The sequence below is a fragment of the Oncorhynchus masou genome, chromosome 22 (assembly GCF_036934945.1).
Source record: "Oncorhynchus masou masou isolate Uvic2021 chromosome 22, UVic_Omas_1.1, whole genome shotgun sequence".
NCBI classification, from domain to species: Eukaryota; Metazoa; Chordata; class Actinopteri; order Salmoniformes; family Salmonidae; genus Oncorhynchus; species Oncorhynchus masou.
This window is the reverse complement of record NC_088233.1, coordinates 40,577,027-40,598,388: the sequence shown is the minus strand read 5'-3', so window position 1 is coordinate 40,598,388 and position 21,362 is coordinate 40,577,027. Positions and strand designations below refer to the sequence as shown.

At 53.9% G+C, this 21,362-nt stretch overlaps 1 protein-coding gene across 1 annotated transcript in view; it reads right to left on the bottom strand.

The window, feature by feature from the left end:
• The window catches only part of LOC135509499 (low-density lipoprotein receptor-related protein 5-like), a 64,250-nt gene that overhangs the window by 34,647 nt on the left and 8,241 nt on the right, over positions 1-21,362 (bottom strand). Inside the window, exons 4-6 of the mRNA XM_064930219.1 lie at positions 18,435-18,632; positions 14,459-14,655; positions 1,814-1,945 (exon numbers count right to left, since the gene is read on the bottom strand). Coding sequence (XP_064786291.1) covers positions 1,814-1,945; positions 14,459-14,655; positions 18,435-18,632 — 527 coding nt within the window. The remainder of the gene's footprint in view (positions 1-1,813; positions 1,946-14,458; positions 14,656-18,434; positions 18,633-21,362) is intronic.

Here is a 21,362-nt window from a genome sequence, read left to right as displayed (position 1 = left end):
TTTGATTTAAATTCACTCCTCGGTCTGCTTCACATTTGACAAAGTGACAAGACTTCCCCTAAAACCACAACAAACGCCCTCAATTTAGCCACCCAAGCTAAACAAATGAGGAGCGTGGACACGAGCTCTCTTTAATCTTCACACAGCCACCCCACCGTCCTGCTGCTTTCCCCTAATCGGAGCTGATACAATGGGGTATTGTTTTACATTCTGTTTAGTTGTCAACACTGCTGGAGGTTGGCTTAATCCTATAGTCATTCTGAATACATCCATGTTCTATCAGGCCTGGATAACTAACCCCCCCCACAGACACACACTATGGTTTTACTTACTTCTCTGGAATGAGGGCGAGAAGAATACAACTCATTGTTCCCTGGCCTGGGAATACACCGCCTCAATTTCAAATAGAGGATCTGCTGCATCCCTGGCCTGGGAGAGGAGTCTTTTTGAGGCAAAGAACAGGACTGGTGCACAGAGACAATGGTGTTTTCTGTCCACCAGAGAGGGGTGAGAACCAGGACGGCCAGGACTGAACTCGGTTTTCAGAATCAGCACTGACCTTGGCTTGACGTCGAACTGTTTCATTCCAACAAGGAGGTATCCCAGGTCAAAACAGCCTCGGGCAACTAAACAAGCAAAGGGCTGTCACTCCTCAAAGGGTTGATGCCAAGAAATCCCCCAGAATTTCTCTTCCCCTCTAGACAAATATTTGTCACCTTTATGAGGGTTATGGGTGGGGTGGGTTTCTCCTTAGTCATGGGCAGGCAGGGAGAAATAGCAGGCCCTCCAGAGAGAGACCAGAGGGAATGTAAACACCCTGGGGCAGGTCAAACAAACAGATTTCATTTTGCAGGATGGGCCCAGGCTGTGTCCACTAAACACACAAACGGCGCAGAGACCTGATTAGGCCTGGCTTCCTACGTAATTGCTCTCTCTGCCCAGAAGTAAGGCGAGGAGATTGGAGTGGCAAGGGAAATGACCACAGCAGCAACAACGCATAAACAGGGGAGGTCCAACCTTCCTGAATTTCAGTCAGTCACATCTATGGCCTTTGGTAAACTCTGGAAAATAGGGAATGTGGGGAGAGGGGGTGGAGTAGTAGGCTTCTAGGCTAAATGTAGCTGTCTGTATGTGGGGGCAATAGAAATTAAGAGCAAACGGCAGGGTAAATTGTGCATTGAAGAACTCGACGTGTGTAGCAGCCATCTGTCAGAGATTAGGCCCTTTTAATGGCTCTCGTTTGGCATTTTGATGTTTTGGTTGAGGAACAGGATGCCAATACACCCAATAAAATTATCTTCATTGAATAATTGTATTCAAAAAATGAAAATCTAACATTTTAACTGAATTTGATGCTTAATTACTGTACACGTCGTTATGAAATGAAAAATAGAGCTTGGCATATTTCCTAAATCGGTTTCGAGAAATTGGGACAATATGACTTTTGGTTTGTGTGATTGAGGGCAGCGCTTGCAGTTGAATAGGCCTAACTCAAGAGTCCATGAATAAAATAACCTCAGGAATGTCAATAATGTCCCGTACACCAGATAGGAATGTCTAATGTGAAACATGTACAGTAGCATTAGGAGGACGTCGTCACTGAGGGGTGAATTGTGTGGGCTTGATTCTCAAAATGGCACCCTGTTCCCTCTAAAGTGCCCTACTTTGGACCAGAGCCCAAAAATCAGTGCACCATATAGGGAATAGTGTGCCATTTGAGATACACCCATTGTGTAGTCTTTTCAAAAAGGGGGCTCGCTACTGAGAAACACATACCAGCTGAGGGTAGTGGCCACAGCGGCTAGTCTCTTACCTGGGCGGCAGGTCTTCCCATCCTCCTTGAGCTTGACTCCAGTGGGGCAGGCACAGCTGTAGAAAGGCTGCATGGGGGACAGCAGGCACAGGTGGGAGCAGCCTCCGTTGTCCACACTGCAGGGAGTTTGGACTGAGGGAGCAAAGAGGAAAGTCAGTAGAGAACACTAAAAGTCGGTGAAACTGTCCCTAAAACTGAAAGCCACACTGCGAGCGTCTTCCGTCGAGAGAACCATTCTGGTTCAATTGATGAAAAACTTGAAAACCGAAAAAACATTTTTCAAACTAAACCAACTGATATTTTTGTTCCACAATGAAAAAAAAGGTTGCTGCTCGGACAATAGCTGCGCCACAAAGTTTGATGTCCTGTGGCGTGATTTTCCCTGTCTACTGGGTCACACTCTGCCAATCTCAGCAGGGCACTACACAGCTACAAAGCCCAAGCGGCTGGCACAGTGGACCAGCAAACACCAACCCTCCCCTTTCTCACAGCACTAACGGAGGATTACAACCAGGCCACAGTCAAAGGCCAAATTGCTCAAACTCCTCTCACACAAAGTCTAAGCCAACTCATTTTTGGATTGAATTTATGGCGGCTTGATATACAGGTTAGTGAATTTATTGGTGAATGTTTATCTAAATGTCCTACCTCCTAAATAGCAATGTCGTCCTCTCTAAAGTTTCTTATCTAAGCCTTCTACCTTTCTCTATATCACCTGCCCTCCCCAAACTCCCTGCGAGATGCAACCCACCATAATGGTGGCGCTCGTCATCATTCACTCCCCAAACACAGGGGTGCCTATGTTTACACACTGCCATAGACAACCATAGACACACAGATGGGAATCATAACGCAGACAATCTGTTATGTTGTGCTCTAACATTCATTATGAGTACCATGGAGATATTCAAGAGTCACTACTTACTGTCTGTCTGGACCCAGCACTACTGGCTGGCTGACTGTCTGTCTGGACCCAGCACTACTGGCTGACTGGCTGTCTGGCTGTCTGGACCCAGCACTACTGGCTGGCTGACTGGCTGTCTGGACCCAGCACTACTGGCTGGCTGTCTGGCTGGCTGTCTGGACCCAGCACTACTGGCTGGCTGTCTGGCTGGCTGTCTGGACCCAGCACTACTGGCTGGCTGACTGGCTGGCTGTCTGGACCCAGCACTACTGGCTGGCTGACTGGCTGGCTGTCTGGACCCAGCACTACTGGCTGGCTGGCTGGCTGGCTGTCTGGACCCAGCACTACTGGCTGGCTGGCTGGCTGGCTGTCTGGACCCAGCACGGCTGTCTGTCTGGACCCAGCACTGCTGGCTGGCTGGACCCAGCACTGCTGGCTGGCTGGACCCAGCACTGCTGGCTGGCTGGACCCAGCACGGCTGGCTGGCTGGACCCAGCACGGCTGGCTGGCTGGACCCAGCACGGCTGGCTGGCTGGACCCAGCACGGCTGGCTGGCTGGACCCAGCACGGCTGGCTGGCTGGACCCAGCACGGCTGTCTGGCTGGACCCAGCACGGCTGTCTGGCTGGACCCAGCACGGCTGTCTGGCTGGACCCAGCACGGCTGTCTGGCTGGACCCAGCACGGCTGTCTGGCTGGACCCAGCACGGCTGTCTGGCTGGACCCAGCACGGCTGTCTGGCTGGACCCAGCACGGCTGTCTGGCTGGACCCAGCACGGCTGTCTGGCTGGACCCAGCACGGCTGTCTGGCTGGACCCAGCACGGCTGTCTGGCTGGACCCAGCACGGCTGTCTGGCTGGACCCAGCACTACTGGCTGGCTGTCTGGCTGGACCCAGCACTACTGGCTGGCTGTCTGGCTGGACCCAGCACTACTGGCTGGCTGTCTGGCTGGACCCAGCACTACTGGCTGGCTGTCTGGCTGGACCCAGCACTACTGGCTGGCTGTCTGGCTGGACCCAGCACTACTGGCTGGCTGGCTGGCTGGACCCAGCACTACTGGCTGGCTGGACCCAGCACTACTGGCTGGCTGGACCCAGCACTACTGGCTGGCTGGACCCAGCACTACTGGCTGGCTGGACCCAGCACTACTGGCTGGCTGGACCCAGCACTACTGGCTGGCTGGACCCAGCACTACTGGCTGGCTGGACCCAGCACTACTGGCTGTCTGGACCCAGCACTACTGGCTGTCTGGACCCAGCACTACTGGCTGTCTGGACCCAGCACTACTGGCTGTCTGGACCCAGCACTACTGGCTGTCTGGACCCAGCACTACTGGCTGTCTGGACCCAGCACTACTGGCTGTCTGGACCCAGCACTACTGGCTGTCTGGACCCAGCACTACTGGCTGTCTGGACCCAGCACTACTGGCTGGCTGGCTGGCTGGCTGTCTGTCCCCAGCACTACTGGCTGGCTGGCTGGCTGGCTGTCTGGACCCAGCACGGCTGTCTGTCTGGACCCAGCACGGCTGTCTGTCTGGACCCAGCACGGCTGTCTGTCTGGACCCAGCACGGCTGTCTGTCTGGACCCAGCACGGCTGTCTGTCTGGACCCAGCACGGCTGTCTGTCTGGACCCAGCACGGCTGTCTGGCTGGACCCAGCACGGCTGGCTGTCTGGACCCAGCACTACTGGCTGTCTGGACCCAGCACTACTGGCTGTCTGGACCCAGCACTACTGGCTGTCTGGACCCAGCACTACTGGCTGTCTGGACCCAGCACTACTGGCTGGCTGGCTGGCTGGCTGTCTGTCTGTCCCCAGCACTACTGGCTGGCTGGCTGGCTGGCTGTCTGGACCCAGCACGGCTGTCTGTCTGGACCCAGCACGGCTGTCTGTCTGGACCCAGCACGGCTGTCTGTCTGGACCCAGCACGGCTGTCTGGCTGGACCCAGCACGGCTGTCTGGCTGGACCCAGCACTACTGGCTGTCTGGCTGGCTGTCTGGACCCAGCACTACTGGCTGGCTGGCTGGCTGGCTGTCTGGACCCAGCACGGCTGTCTGTCTGGACCCAGCACGGCTGTCTGTCTGGACCCAGCACGGCTGTCTGTCTGGACCCAGCACGGCTGTCTGTCTGGACCCAGCACGGCTGTCTGTCTGGACCCAGCACGGCTGTCTGGCTGGACCCAGCACGGCTGGCTGTCTGGACCCAGCACTACTGGCTGTCTGGACCCAGCACTACTGGCTGTCTGGACCCAGCACTACTGGCTGTCTGGACCCAGCACTACTGGCTGTCTGGACCCAGCACTACTGGCTGGCTGGCTGGCTGGCTGTCTGTCTGTCCCCAGCACTACTGGCTGGCTGGCTGGCTGGCTGTCTGGACCCAGCACGGCTGTCTGTCTGGACCCAGCACGGCTGTCTGTCTGGACCCAGCACGGCTGTCTGTCTGGACCCAGCACGGCTGTCTGGCTGGACCCAGCACGGCTGTCTGGCTGGACCCAGCACTACTGGCTGTCTGGCTGGCTGTCTGGACCCAGCACTACTGGCTGTCTGGACCCAGCACTACTGGCTGTCTGGACCCAGCACTACTGGCTGTCTGGACCCAGCACTACTGGCTGTCTGGACCCAGCACTACTGGCTGTCTGGACCCAGCACTACTGGCTGTCTGGACCCAGCACTACTGGCTGTCTGGACCCAGCACTACTGGCTGTCTGGACCCAGCACTACTGGCTGTCTGGACCCAGCACTACTGGCTGTCTGGACCCAGCACTACTGGCTGTCTGGACCCAGCACTACTGGCTGTCTGGACCCAGCACTACTGGCTGACTGGACCCAGCACTACTGGCTGTCTGGACCCAGCACTACTGGCTGACTGGCTGTCTGGACCCAGCACTACTGGCTGACTGGCTGTCTGGACCCAGCACTACTGGCTGACTGGCTGTCTGGACCCAGCACTACTGGCTGTCTGGCTGTCTGGACCCAGCACTACTGGCTGTCTGGACCCAGCACTACTGGCTGTCTGGACCCAGCACTACTGGCTGTCTGGACCCAGCACTACTGGCTGTCTGGACCCAGCACTACTGGCTGTCTGGAACCAGCACTACTGGCTGTCTGGACCCAGCACTACTGGCTGTCTGGACCCAGCACTACTGGCTGTCTGGACCCAGCACTACTGGCTGTCTGGACCCAGCACTACTGGCTGTCTGGACCCAGCACTACTGGCTGACTGGCTGTCTGGACCCAGCACTACTGGCTGACTGGCTGTCTGGACCCAGCACTACTGGCTGACTGGCTGTCTGGACCCAGCACTACTGGCTGACTGGCTGTCTGGACCCAGCACTACTGGCTGACTGGCTGTCTGGACCCAGCACTACTGGCTGACTGGCTGTCTGGACCCAGCACTACTGGCTGACTGGCTGTCTGGACCCAGCACTACTGGCTGACTGGCTGTCTGGACCCAGCACTACTGGCTGACTGGCTGTCTGGACCCAGCACTACTGGCTGACTGGCTGACTGGACCCAGCACTACTGGCTGACTGGCTGACTGGACCCAGCACTACTGGCTGACTGGCTGTCTGGACCCAGCACTACTGGCTGTCTGGACCCAGCACTACTGGCTGTCTGGACCCAGCACTACTGGCTGTCTGGACCCAGCACTACTGGCTGTCTGGACCCAGCACTACTGGCTGTCTGGACCCAGCACTACTGGCTGTCTGGACCCAGCACTACTGGCTGTCTGGACCCAGCACTACTGGCTGTCTGGACCCAGCACTACTGGCTGACTGGCTGACTGGACCCAGCACTACTGGCTGACTGGCTGTCTGGACCCAGCACTACTGGCTGACTGGCTGTCTGGACCCAGCACTACTGGCTGACTGGCTGTCTGGACCCAGCACTACTGGCTGACTGGCTGTCTGGACCCAGCACTACTGGCTGACTGGCTGTCTGGACCCAGCACTACTGGCTGACTGGCTGTCTGGACCCAGCACTACTGGCTGACTGGCTGTCTGGACCCAGCACTACTGGCTGACTGGCTGTCTGGACCCAGCACTACTGGCTGACTGGCTGTCTGGACCCAGCACTACTGGCTGACTGGCTGTCTGGACCCAGCACTACTGGCTGACTGGCTGTCTGGACCCAGCACTACTGGCTGACTGGCTGTCTGGACCCAGCACTACTGGCTGACTGGCTGTCTGGACCCAGCACTACTGGCTGACTGGCTGACTGGACCCAGCACTACTGGCTGACTGGCTGTCTGGACCCAGCACTACTGGCTGTCTGGACCCAGCACTACTGGCTGACTGGCTGTCTGGACCCAGCACTACTGGCTGACTGGCTGTCTGGACCCAGCACTACTGGCTGACTGGCTGTCTGGACCCAGCACTACTGGCTGACTGGCTGTCTGGACCCAGCACTACTGGCTGACTGGCTGTCTGGACCCAGCACTACTGGCTGACTGGCTGACTGGACCCAGCACTACTGGCTGACTGGCTGTCTGGACCCAGCACTACTGGCTGTCTGGACCCAGCACTACTGGCTGACTGGCTGTCTGGACCCAGCACTACTGGCTGACTGGCTGTCTGGACCCAGCACTACTGGCTGTCTGGCTGTCTGGACCCAGCACTACTGGCTGTCTGGCTGTCTGGACCCAGCACTACTGGCTGTCTGGACCCGGCACTACTGGCTGTCTGGACCCGGCACTACTGGCTGTCTGGACCCGGCACTACTGGCTGTCTGGACCCGGCACTACTGGCTGTCTGGACCCGGCACTACTGGCTGTCTGGACCCGGCACTACTGGCTGTCTGGACCCGGCACTACTGGCTGTCTGGACCCGGCACTACTGGCTGGTCTGGACTGGCTGTCTGGACCCGGCACCACTGGCTGTCTGGACCCGGCACCACTGGCTGTCTGGACCCTGGCACCACTGGCTGTCTGGACCCGGCACCACTGGCTGTCTGGACCCGGCACCACTGGCTGTCTGGACCCGGCACCACTGGCTGTCTGGACCCGGCACCACTGGCTGTCTGGACCCGGCACCACTGGCTGTCTGGACCCGGCACCACTGGCTGTCTGGACCCGGCACCACTGGCTGTCTGGACCCGGCACCACTGGCTGTCTGGACCCGGCACCACTGGCTGTCTGGACCCGGCACCACTGGCTGTCTGGACCCGGCACCACTGGCTGTCTGGACCCGGCACCACTGGCTGTCTGGACCCGGCACCACTGGCTGACTGGCTGTCTGGACCCGGCACCACTGGCTGACTGGCTGTCTGGACCCGGCACCACTGGCTGACTGGCTGTCTGGACCCGGCACCACTGGCTGACTGGCTGTCTGGACCCGGCACCACTGGCTGACTGGACCCGGCACCACTGGCTGACTGGACCCGGCACCACTGGCTGACTGGACCCGGCACCACTGGCTGTCTGGACCCGGCACCACTGGCTGTCTGGACCCGGCACCACTGGCTGACTGGACCCGGCACCACTGGCTGACTGGACCCGGCACTACTGGCTGACTGGACCCGGCACTACTGGCTGACTGGACCCGGCACTACTGGCTGACTGGACCCGGCACTACTGGCTGACTGGACCCGGCACTACTGGCTGACTGGACCCGGCACTACTGGCTGACTGGACCCGGCACTACTGGCTGACTGGACCCGGCACTACTGGCTGACTGGACCCGGCACTACTGGCTGACTGGACCCGGCACTACTGGCTGACTGGACCCGGCACTACTGGCTGACTGGACCCGGCACTACTGGCTGACTGGACCCGGCACTACTGGCTGACTGGACCCGGCACTACTGGCTGACTGGACCCGGCACTACTGGCTGACTGGACCCGGCACTACTGGCTGACTGGACCCGGCACTACTGGCTGACTGGACCCGGCACTACTGGCTGACTGGACCCGGCACTACTGGCTGACTGGACCCGGCACTACTGGCTGACTGGACCCGGCACTACTGGCTGACTGGACCCGGCACTACTGGCTGACTGGACCCGGCACTACTGGCTGACTGGACCCGGCACTACTGGCTGACTGGACCCGGCACTACTGGCTGACTGGACCCGGCACTACTGGCTGACTGGACCCGGCACTACTGGCTGACTGGACCCGGCACTACTGGCTGACTGGACCCGGCACTACTGGCTGACTGGACCCGGCACTACTGGCTGACTGGACCCGGCACTACTGGCTGACTGGACCCGGCACTACTGGCTGACTGGACCCGGCACTACTGGCTGACTGGACCCGGCACTACTGGCTGACTGGACCCGGCACTACTGGCTGACTGGACCCGGCACTACTGGCTGACTGGACCCGGCACTACTGGCTGACTGGACCCGGCACTACTGGCTGACTGGACCCGGCACTACTGGCTGTCTGGACCCGGCACTACTGGCTGTCTGGACCCGGCACTACTGGCTGTCTGGACCCGGCACTACTGGCTGTCTGGACCCGGCACTACTGGCTGTCTGGACCCGGCACTACTGGCTGTCTGGACCCGGCACTACTGGCTGTCTGGACCCGGCACTACTGGCTGACTGGCTGTCTGGACCCGGCACTACTGGCTGACTGGCTGTCTGGACCCGGCACTACTGGCTGACTGGCTGTCTGGACCCGGCACTACTGGCTGACTGGCTGTCTGGACCCGGCACTACTGGCTGACTGGCTGTCTGGACCCGGCACTACTGGCTGTCTGGACCCGGCACTACTGGCTGTCTGGACCCGGCACTACTGGCTGTCTGGACCCGGCACTACTGGCTGTCTGGACCCGGCACTACTGGCTGTCTGGACCCGGCACTACTGGCTGTCTGGACCCGGCACTACTGGCTGTCTGGACCCGGCACTACTGGCTGTCTGGACCCGGCACTACTGGCTGTCTGGACCCGGCACTACTGGCTGACTGGCTGTCTGGACCCGGCACTACTGGCTGACTGGCTGTCTGGACCCGGCACTACTGGCTGACTGGCTGTCTGGACCCGGCACTACTGGCTGACTGGCTGTCTGGACCCGGCACTACTGGCTGACTGGCTGTCTGGACCCGGCACTACTGGCTGACTGGCTGTCTGGACCCGGCACTACTGGCTGACTGGCTGTCTGGACCCGGCACTACTGGCTGTCTGGACCCGGCACTACTGGCTGACTGGCTGTCTGGACCCGGCACTACTGGCTGACTGGCTGTCTGGACCCGGCACTACTGGCTGACTGGCTGTCTGGACCCGGCACTACTGGCTGTCTGGACCCAGCACTACTGGCTGACTGGACCCAGCACTACTGGCTGACTGGCTGACTGGACCCAGCACTACTGGCTGACTGGCTGACTGGCTGACTGGACCCAGCACTACTGGCTGACTGGCTGACTGGACCCAGCACTACTGGCTGACTGGACCCAGCACTACTGGCTGACTGGACCCAGCACTACTGGCTGACTGGACCCAGCACTACTGGCTGACTGGACCCAGCACTACTGGCTGACTGGACCCAGCACTACTGGCTGACTGGACCCAGCACTACTGGCTGACTGGACCCAGCACTACTGGCTGACTGGACCCAGCACTACTGGCTGACTGGACCCAGCACTACTGGCTGACTGGACCCAGCACTACTGGCTGACTGGACCCAGCACTACTGGCTGACTGGACCCAGCACTACTGGCTGACTGGACCCAGCACTACTGGCTGACTGGACCCAGCACTACTGGCTGACTGGACCCAGCACTACTGGCTGACTGGACCCAGCACTACTGGCTGACTGGCTGTCTGGACCCAGCACTACTGGCTGACTGGACCCAGCACTACTGGCTGACTGGACCCAGCACTACTGGCTGACTGGACCCAGCACTACTGGCTGACTGGCTGTCTGGACCCAGCACTACTGGCTGACTGGACCCAGCACTACTGGCTGTCTGGACCCAGCACTACTGTCTGTCTGTCTGGCTGTCTGGACCCAGCACTACTGTCTGTCTGTCTGGCTGTCTGGACCCAGCACTACTGTCTGTCTGTCTGGCTGTCTGGACCCAGCACTACTGTCTGTCTGTCTGGCTGTCTGGACCCAGCACTACTGTCTGTCTGTCTGGCTGTCTGGACCCAGCACTACTGTCTGACTGGCTGTCTGGACCCAGCACTACTGTCTGACTGGCTGTCTGGACCCAGCACTACTGTCTGTCTGTCTGGCTGTCTGGACCCAGCACTACTGTCTGTCTGTCTGGCTGTCTGGACCCAGCACTACTGTCTGTCTGACTGGCTGTCTGGACCCAGCACTACTGTCTGACTGGCTGTCTGGACCCAGCACTACTGTCTGTCTGTCTGGCTGTCTGGACCCAGCACTACTGTCTGTCTGTCTGGCTGTCTGGACCCAGCACTACTGACTGACTGTCTGGCTGTCTGTCTGTCTGGACCCAGCACTACTGTCTGACTGGCTGTCTGGACCCAGCACTACTGTCTGACTGGCTGTCTGGACCCAGCACTACTGTCTGACTGGCTGTCTGGACCCAGCACTACTGTCTGTCTGTCTGGACCCAGCACTACTGTCTGTCTGTCTGGACCCAGCACTACTGTCTGTCTGTCTGGCTGTCTGGACCCAGCACTACTGACTGACTGTCTGGCTGTCTGTCTGTCTGGACCCAGCACTACTGTCTGACTGGCTGTCTGGACCCAGCACTACTGTCTGACTGGCTGTCTGGACCCAGCACTACTGACTGACTGTCTGGCTGTCTGTCTGTCTGGACCCAGCACTACTGACTGACTGTCTGGCTGTCTGTCTGGACCCAGCACTACTGACTGACTGTCTGGCTGTCTGTCTGGACCCAGCACTACTGACTGACTGTCTGGCTGTCTGTCTGGACCCAGCACTACTGACTGACTGTCTGGCTGTCTGTCTGGACCCAGCACTACTGACTGACTGTCTGGCTGTCTGTCTGGACCCAGCACTACTGACTGACTGTCTGGCTGTCTGTCTGGACCCAGCACTACTGACTGACTGTCTGGCTGTCTGTCTGGACCCAGCACTACTGACTGACTGTCTGGCTGTCTGTCTGGACCCAGCACTACTGACTGACTGTCTGGCTGTCTGTCTGGACCCAGCACTACTGACTGACTGTCTGGCTGTCTGTCTGGACCCAGCACTACTGACTGACTGTCTGGCTGTCTGTCTGGACCCAGCACTACTGACTGACTGTCTGGCTGTCTGTCTGGACCCAGCACTACTGACTGACTGTCTGGCTGTCTGTCTGGACCCAGCACTACTGACTGACTGTCTGGCTGTCTGTCTGGACCCAGCACTACTGACTGACTGTCTGGCTGTCTGTCTGGACCCAGCACTACTGACTGACTGTCTGGCTGTCTGTCTGGACCCAGCACTACTGACTGACTGTCTGGCTGTCTGTCTGGACCCAGCACTACTGACTGACTGTCTGGCTGTCTGTCTGGACCCAGCACTACTGACTGACTGTCTGGCTGTCTGTCTGGACCCAGCACTACTGACTGACTGTCTGGCTGTCTGTCTGGACCCAGCACTACTGACTGACTGTCTGGCTGTCTGTCTGGACCCAGCACTACTGTCTGGCTGTCTGTCTGGACCCAGCACTACTGACTGACTGTCTGGCTGTCTGTCTGGACCCAGCACTACTGACTGACTGTCTGGCTGTCTGTCTGGACCCAGCACTACTGTCTGACTGGCTGTCTGGACCCAGCACTACTGTCTGTCTGTCTGGACCCAGCACTACTGACTGACTGACTGTCTGGCTGTCTGTCTGGACCCAGCACTACTGACTGACTGACTGTCTGGCTGTCTGGACCCAGCACTACTGACTGACTGACTGGCTGTCTGTCTGGACCCAGCACTACTGACTGACTGTCTGGCTGTCTGTCTGGACCCAGCACTGACTGTCTGGCTGTCTGTCTGGACCCAGCACTACTGTCTGACTGGCTGTCTGGACCCAGCACTACTGTCTGACTGGCTGTCTGGACCCAGCACTACTGTCTGACTGGCTGTCTGGACCCAGCACTACTGTCTGACTGGCTGTCTGGACCCAGCACTACTGTCTGACTGGCTGTCTGGACCCAGCACTACTGTCTGACTGGCTGTCTGGACCCAGCACTACTGTCTGACTGGCTGTCTGGACCCAGCACTACTGTCTGACTGGCTGTCTGGACCCAGCACTACTGTCTGACTGGCTGTCTGGACCCAGCACTACTGACTGACTGACTGTCTGGCTGGCTGTCTGTCTGGACCCAGCACTACTGACTGACTGACTGTCTGGCTGTCTGTCTGGACCCAGCACTACTGACTGACTGTCTGGCTGTCTGTCTGGACCCAGCACTACTGACTGACTGACTGTCTGGCTGTCTGTCTGGACCCAGCACTACTGACTGACTGACTGTCTGGCTGTCTGTCTGGACCCAGCACTACTGACTGACTGACTGTCTGGCTGTCTGTCTGGACCCAGCACTACTGACTGACTGACTGTCTGGCTGTCTGTCTGGACCCAGCACTACTGACTGACTGACTGTCTGGCTGTCTGTCTGGACCCAGCACTACTGACTGACTGACTGTCTGGCTGTCTGTCTGGACCCAGCACTACTGACTGACTGACTGTCTGGCTGTCTGTCTGGACCCAGCACTACTGACTGACTGACTGTCTGGCTGTCTGTCTGGACCCAGCACTACTGACTGACTGACTGTCTGGCTGTCTGTCTGGACCCAGCACTACTGACTGACTGACTGGCTGTCTGTCTGGACCCAGCACTACTGACTGACTGTCTGGCTGTCTGTCTGGACCCAGCACTGACTGTCTGGCTGTCTGTCTGGACCCAGCACTACTGTCTGACTGGCTGTCTGGACCCAGCACTACTGTCTGACTGGCTGTCTGGACCCAGCACTACTGTCTGACTGGCTGTCTGGACCCAGCACTACTGTCTGACTGGCTGTCTGGACCCAGCACTACTGACTGACTGGCTGTCTGGACCCAGCACTACTGACTGACTGGCTGTCTGGACCCAGCACTACTGACTGACTGACTGTCTGGCTGTCTGGCTGGACCCAGCACTACTGACTGACTGTCTGGCTGTCTGTCTGGACCCAGCACTACTGACTGACTGTCTGGCTGTCTGTCTGGACCCAGCACTACTGACTGACTGTCTGGCTGTCTGTCTGGACCCAGCACTACTGACTGACTGACTGTCTGGCTGTCTGTCTGGACCCAGCACTACTGACTGACTGACTGTCTGGCTGTCTGTCTGGACCCAGCACTACTGACTGACTGACTGTCTGGCTGTCTGTCTGGACCCAGCACTACTGACTGACTGACTGTCTGGCTGTCTGTCTGGACCCAGCACTACTGACTGACTGACTGTCTGGCTGTCTGTCTGGACCCAGCACTACTGACTGACTGTCTGGCTGTCTGTCTGGACCCAGCACTACTGACTGACTGTCTGGCTGTCTGTCTGGACCCAGCACTACTGACTGACTGTCTGGCTGTCTGTCTGGACCCAGCACTACTGACTGACTGTCTGGCTGTCTGTCTGGACCCAGCACTACTGACTGACTGTCTGGCTGTCTGTCTGGACCCAGCACTACTTACTGTCTGGCTGTCTGGACCCAGCACTACTTACTGTCTGGCTGTCTGGACCCAGCACTACTTACTGTCTGGCTGTCTGGACCCAGCACTACTTACTGTCTGGCTGTCTGGACCCAGCACTACTTACTGTCTGGCTGTCTGTCTGGACCCAGCACTACTTACTGTCTGGCTGTCTGTCTGGACCCAGCACTTGGATGTCCATGGGGGAGTAAATTCCACTGAGGATCTCCCTCCTCTTGTCTCCAGTGTGTTTGTTGCAGGCGTGGATGGAGCGGGTCTGCCAGTCTGTCCAGTACAGAGTCTCCTCTGACAGGGTGAGGGCAAACGGATGGGTGAGGGTGCCCTCCACCACAGTCTCCCTGTGAATTCAAAACACCATTTATGGATCAGCACACCTTTTTAACCATCAGTACCAATCCATGCTTAGACGGTATATTTGTAAAGAATAAAATTGGAACGCAATGAAGAGGAGTATTCAGCATCAGTTGAGATGTTGAGTTGTGCGTCTCAGTCATTCTACAAGTGTGAATGTCATGACACCAAACAGCAGTAAATGGCAAAAACTAGGGCCTTCACAAAACCAGCAACACTTCCTGCATAGCAAAAATGAACTCGAAGCAGAAACCTGCTGCATGTAAAATAGTGTGCTATTGCCTGGAAAATAAACTGACACTGGATGACAATGTTTGTTTCAAATATTAGAGCTGTTTTCTTAAAGAAGTTCAGTGTTTTTGTTTTCTTGTTACGATACTAACGAGTATTGCGAAACAGGTATCGTCCTGGCCATAGCAAAAACCCAGACTGTCTGAGTAGCAATAAATTCATACCAAAAATAACAAGTGGCAGTGGAAATGAGTTAACAACAAGCGAGAGCCCCCTGGTTGGGATTTCAGTCAGACCCTAAAGAGGACGCGTTGGAACACGTAGTGACGTCATGGAACAGTTCAGCAGCCGCACCAAGCCCTTTCCAAGGGAAAATTTAACAAATCAGCCTGTCATCTGACTTTAATGCAGCATCTGGTAAACTATTTAACAGGGGAACGGTAGCCACGGCCCTGTACTAACAGTCCTGATTCAGTGGGGAAGTCAGTCAGAGCAGTAGTCTATCAAAGCCAGAGCAGCACAGAGCACCGAGCGCAGCCTCATCCAGTAGGGAGCCCCTTCGCGCCGCCAGACGACACAGTCAGGCCAACAGCCAGTCAGCTCTGTGAGGACATAAATAAAATGCAGGATCAAAGCGTGGCATGCCATTGCACAAGTGTTAAGAATCCTGATACAGAAAGCAGAATTCTGTGGAGGCCCTCATCAATCACCAGACTGTGGAGGGTTGGCTGGTAGGTAAATGGATTGCTTTTCAGAAGGGTAGGGTCGAGGAGGGCGAGAGCATGTTTTCTCCAATTCTCTAATAGCGTGTGAAGAACGAGGGGTTGGGAGAGAAAAAAATATATATAATTACACCAGATTTCACAGCTATTTCGCATTCGACGTACTTGGGAGTTGGAACGTGTGCATGTTTGAAGCAGCCGTTGAAAACATACTACAAACTGCTCCATTAATCAGACGTGTCAAGAATGTGTTGCACATGAAAGGCAAAAACGTCTCGCTTTTAGAGGTAAACGCTAACAGAAACTACTTCTGGGGTGAAATTGACTTTCCTCTGTAAGAGTGCTTACGATAATTCCGAGTACCATTACTGGAGGCAATTAGATTACAGTTGGCAAGAAACAGTTCCACCATGGTGCATCTTATCCTCAAGTTATAAAAATTACAACTTAATTTCAAATTGACAAAACACACTGGGCAATCTGGTCCTGAGGGAGTTAAACAAACGAGGGTTTTGCAACTGCATTGATCTTGAGAAAACCGGCTTCCACTCTCCACCCTGAAGAAAGCAGTCTTCTCACGAGAGAAGGGCTCTCTTTAGGGCTGGGCAATATGGCCAAAATGTTAGCACAATATTTTACATTTGACCGTATTTTGAGTTTTTGAATAATAATACAAAATATGCTTTGATTAGTTCATGACCCTAGGGTGGCAATGCATAAATTATACACGATTTCAAAAATGGGGCTTTCGCGCCATTCTAATTGTTTTATAGTGTTCAATTTTCTGCATTTCCGTTATCATTTCCACACGATATGGGCAAAAAAATACGTAGGCTTAGTTAATAGGTGAGCTGTTGGAACCTTGGAAATATAATGAGTATTAGCGCTGAGCAATTGACCAACATGTCATTTTTTGTTATTAAACACCTAATTGACCAAAGTTGGTTCAATTACATTTAGTTTGGTTTTTTTGGTGAGCCCAAGGCGCCGTCTCTAGAATTAAATCAAATCATTCACGAGAGAAATCATGTCAAGAACTGTGTTGGACGCTGGGCTGAACGGCGGTGTGGTTTTCGTCAAGCAAATATTCAACCTAGTTAAAAGCAAGAACAATGACCATAATCTATTGTGCCCGTTTTTATCAGTCTCAGACAGACGGATACACTTCTACTCCTGTTATGTTAGCACACAGACTGCATGAGAGGAACATACACAACGAGAAGGAGAGAGAGTTCGTGAAAGTATACCTTATCTATTTTGAAGAACTAGTCACATGATTTAGTCAGACAGCTCTGCAGCATGCTTAGTCAGGCTAGCCTAGCTAAACAGGATGACTAAAGACAATACAGTATGGGGAGCACAGACCATTGTCTGGCTGGCAGACTGCTACTGCCTGAGCAGAGATGACATGACTTCAAGAAATTAAAAATTAAGTAATCAATTAAAAACAAAGTAATATCCACAACGGAAATATATTTCATAGTAATTTGCCATTTTTCTATTGATGTCTACCCAATGCAGACCTGAGAGACAATGCAATATTTTCAATGTTCTGGCAATTAAATGTTAACTACTTTTGCCATTGGAGTTCCATTAAAAAGCTCAAATCATTTGAAAGCCATTATTTCACAAAAAAAGTGTAACCAAAATTTAAAAAATTAAATTAAAAAAATCAAACAAACCTCAATAAGCACTAACTGCTCAGCATGAATGATTATTCAAATTCTATACTTGGAATATAGTGGGCAGCACCTTGAATACATTGTTGTTTGACATGACAACGAAAGAATAAGACAGGGAGGAATTATTCACAGGGTAGGTGCCAAAGTGTTGGTCAGTGTTTCTAGGTGACCCAAATTAGATGTTAAATGACATGTTTTATTACCTCATATAGCTAGCTAACATTCATGCTTCGCCTATTCCGCTTTGATTTTGCAGATACCGTTGCACAAACATGATCGTCTAGGACTACACGAGCACTGGCAACATGCTGTATTAAATAGCTACGTTTGCGCTGACTTAGGAAATTTAGCAAGCAAGCTATCCAGCTATATTAGCAGCTTACAATATTTATTTCAGCCACAACTTGCTAAGACAAACCAGCAGATAGTTTGCAGAAAATAAACTAAGTGTAATTAGAGAACTCTTGTGGAAAGCACCATGTCACCAACATCTCGTTGCCTCCATCTGACCATGCAGACTACAATGCCGAGTTAACAGCAAGAAAGTGCTCTGACTGTGGTCGAGTAGCTGCTCTCTCCTTGAGTGACAGGGGGCAGGGCTTGGTGTGGGAAGCAGCATGAGCACAAAGACTTAAACAGCAAACGGAGTAAACTATAAAAACAGATATTACACGTGCTGGAGTTGAGCATCACATTTAACAAATCAAACAATGAAACACGGTTATAAAACCCAAACCAGTCCATCCATCAATACCGGTATATAGTAAATTACGGTATACCGCCCGGCCCTACCTCTTTATGAACACTGCCATTAAATCCAAGTTACACAAAGGAAAGTCAACCCATGCCCCGAGGGCCCCAATCACAACTATTAAGCCAAGTCAGATAGGGTTTCAACAGTATGGCAGAGGTAATCTCCAGTTTAGAGAACCACAGAGGGAGGGGGTCACAACTGGGCCTACATGCAGAGCCAATGTTTGGATTGGGACCTCCAGAGTCAAATGTGTTTGGATTGGAGGTTTCAGCCATCTCATCCTCTGAAATTAAGTTGAGTCCAGCGCTACGGTTCAGTCAGATCCCTGGCTGCTTTTGCACAAAGGGTGTACAAACTAATAATGAGAACAGACTGACCGTGAGGAGCCATCCAAGTTAGCTCTGTGGATGAAGCTCAGCTTGGCGTCGGCCCAGTACAGTTTCTGTTCGTCCAGGTCAATGGTGAGACCGTTCGGCCAATAGATGTCCACCTCCACGATGATCTTCCTGTTGCTGCCGTCCATCCCCGCCCTCTCGATGCGAGGCTCCTCCCCCCAGTCTGTCCAGTACATATAGCTGAGGAGGAAAATTAGAGTCAATAAGTAAACAGCACCTGAACACACCCAATGGTCCTTGACAAACACCTCTTTCAACTCAATGAGGGCTTGATGAGTTGAATCAGGTGTGCTTGTCCAGGGTTTCAATAAAAATGTGTCCTCAAGCACCCCCAACAGTACACATCTTCATTGCACTTCCCACTATCATTTATGCTGCTGGTACTCTTGCTTTTCACAAGAGAGTAGTGCGTGTAGCTTGTTCCTGTTGTCATGAAAGTCATCAAACCGGCACTAGGCTACAGTCGGCGCTAGAGCCTCCATGTGGCAAGAGAGATATCTATATATCTATATCTAGGCAATTAATGGAAGACTGAATTAAAATGACAGAACTACAAGTTAATTGAGAAAGACGGGCTACAACACCAAGAGCCAACAAGGAGGCTGCTACGTCATCTGAATGGAGTTCTTTACTGTAGGAGTCGGACAGGGAGAACGCACACAGTCGAAGTTATGAAGTCTCAATTAGCCTAGCTAACATTAACTAGCTTCTCTCGGTTTGATAAAGTCAAGACAGGCACTATGCAATGAAAACTAGCAATAAGTTGACTTGGTTGCCATCTCTGCTCCCCTCGTCACTTTAGAGCCTCTCGATTTAAAGAAGAAAAAAAAATGACTGCATCGTTGTGTTAGGTATTTGTAAAATAAAAATAAGAAAGTTTTATGATCGGGACTTGTTAGTGGTAGTTGTGTGAATAAAAATAATTTGAGTTAGGGATTTCTCTTAACGTTTAGGATCCCAATTTAGTTTACAACGTTCTCACCTTCAACACGCACACACACGTTCTCATGTCCTCTGATAACGCCTGATAGAAATCTTAACTTGGCAGATCTCCAAGTCGTAGTCTGCATGTTGTTCCCTGAATACCTGCAGTGGCTCTAATGTGCACTGCATTGAATAGAGGCTACATTAGGCATGTTACATTTCTATTCATAGACCGCTGAGGTGGTGGATGGACAGGTTAGCCCACCAGCAAATAGAAATTATCTTACGTACACTACATGGCCAAAAGTATAGAGACACCTGCTCGTCGAATAGCTCATTCCAAAATCATGGGCATTAGTATGGAGTTGGTCCCCCCCTTTTGCTGCTATAACAGCCTCCACTCTTCTGGGAAGGCTTTCCACTAGATGTTGGAACATTGCTGCAGGGACTTGCATCCATTCAGCCACAAGGTTATTACTAGTGAGGTCAGACACTGATGTTGGGTGATTAGGCCTGGCTCGCAGTCGGTGTTCTAATTCATCCCAAAGATGTTCGATGGGGTTGAGGTCAGGGGTCTGTGCAGGCCAGCTAAGTTCTTCCACACCTATCTCGACAAACCATTTCTGTATGGACCTTGCTCTGTGCACTGGGGCATTGTCATGCTAAAACAAGAAAGGTCCTTCCCCAAACTTGGAAGCACAGAATTGTTGAGAATGTAATTCTATGCTGTAGCATTAAGATTTCACTTCACTGGCACTAAGGGGCATAGCCCAAACCATGAAAAACAGCCCCAGGCCATTATTCCTCCTCCACCAAACTTGACAGTTGGCACTATGCAGTCGGGCAGGTAGCATTCTTCTGGCATCCACCAACCCAGACTTATCTGTCAGACTGCCAGATGGTTAAGCGTGATTCATCACTCCAGAGGACACGTTTCCACTGCTCCCGAGTCCAATTGCGGTGAGCTTTAAATCACTCCAGCCGACGCGCATGGTGATCTTAGGCTTCTGGCGGCTGCTTGGCCATGGAAACCCATTTCATAAGGCTGCCGACGAACAGCTCGTGCTGACGCTGCTTCCAGAGGCAGTTTGGAACTCTGTAGTGAGTGTTGCAGAGGACAGACAATTTTTACATGCATCAGCACTCTGCAGCCCCTTTCTGTGAGCTTGTGTGGCCTACCACTTTGCGGCTGAGCCATTGTTGTTCCTAGACGTTTCCACTTCACAATAACAGCACTTACAGTCGACTGGGGCAGAAATTACCAACTGACTTGTTGGAAAGGTGGCATCCTGTGACGCTGCCACGTTGAAAGTCACTGAGCTCTTCAGTATGGCCATTCTGCCACCTATGGAGTTTGCATGGCTGTGTGCTCAATTTTATACAACTGTCACTAACGGGTGTGGCTGAAAAAGCCGAAGCCACAAATATGAAGGGGTGTCCACATACTTTTGGCCGTGTAGCGCATGTTAAAATGGACAGAATCAAAATGGTTTTACAACTGAAAAACTGTTGTAAAATAACCTGGCACAAACATGCAGAATTTTATGAACAATGTATGAGCTGCCTCCAGGTTTCCCGGTTGTCCTGGTCTATGGCTTACTCTGTTTTTCCATTTAACAAACTGGCTAGAGAAAGTATTGGGTGTGGTAGACTGTCTTACTACTACTCATAAGCTACTCACAATAAAAAGACAGACACTCAGAGGTCAGTTTTGGGTCACTAACATCGGTGTTGTTCCAGTGTTGTACAAGGTCAGCTAGAAAGCAGAAACACTGAGTATACAAAACATTAACTGCCAGTTTCCATGACAGACTGACCAGGTGAAAGAAGGATTTTTAAGCCTTGAGACATGGATTGTGTATGTGTGCCACTCAAAGGATAAATGGGCAACAATATTTAGGTGCCTTTGAACTGGGTATGATAGTATGTGTGCGCCAGGCGCACCGGTTTGTGTCAAACTGCAACACTGCTGGGTTTTTCCCACAC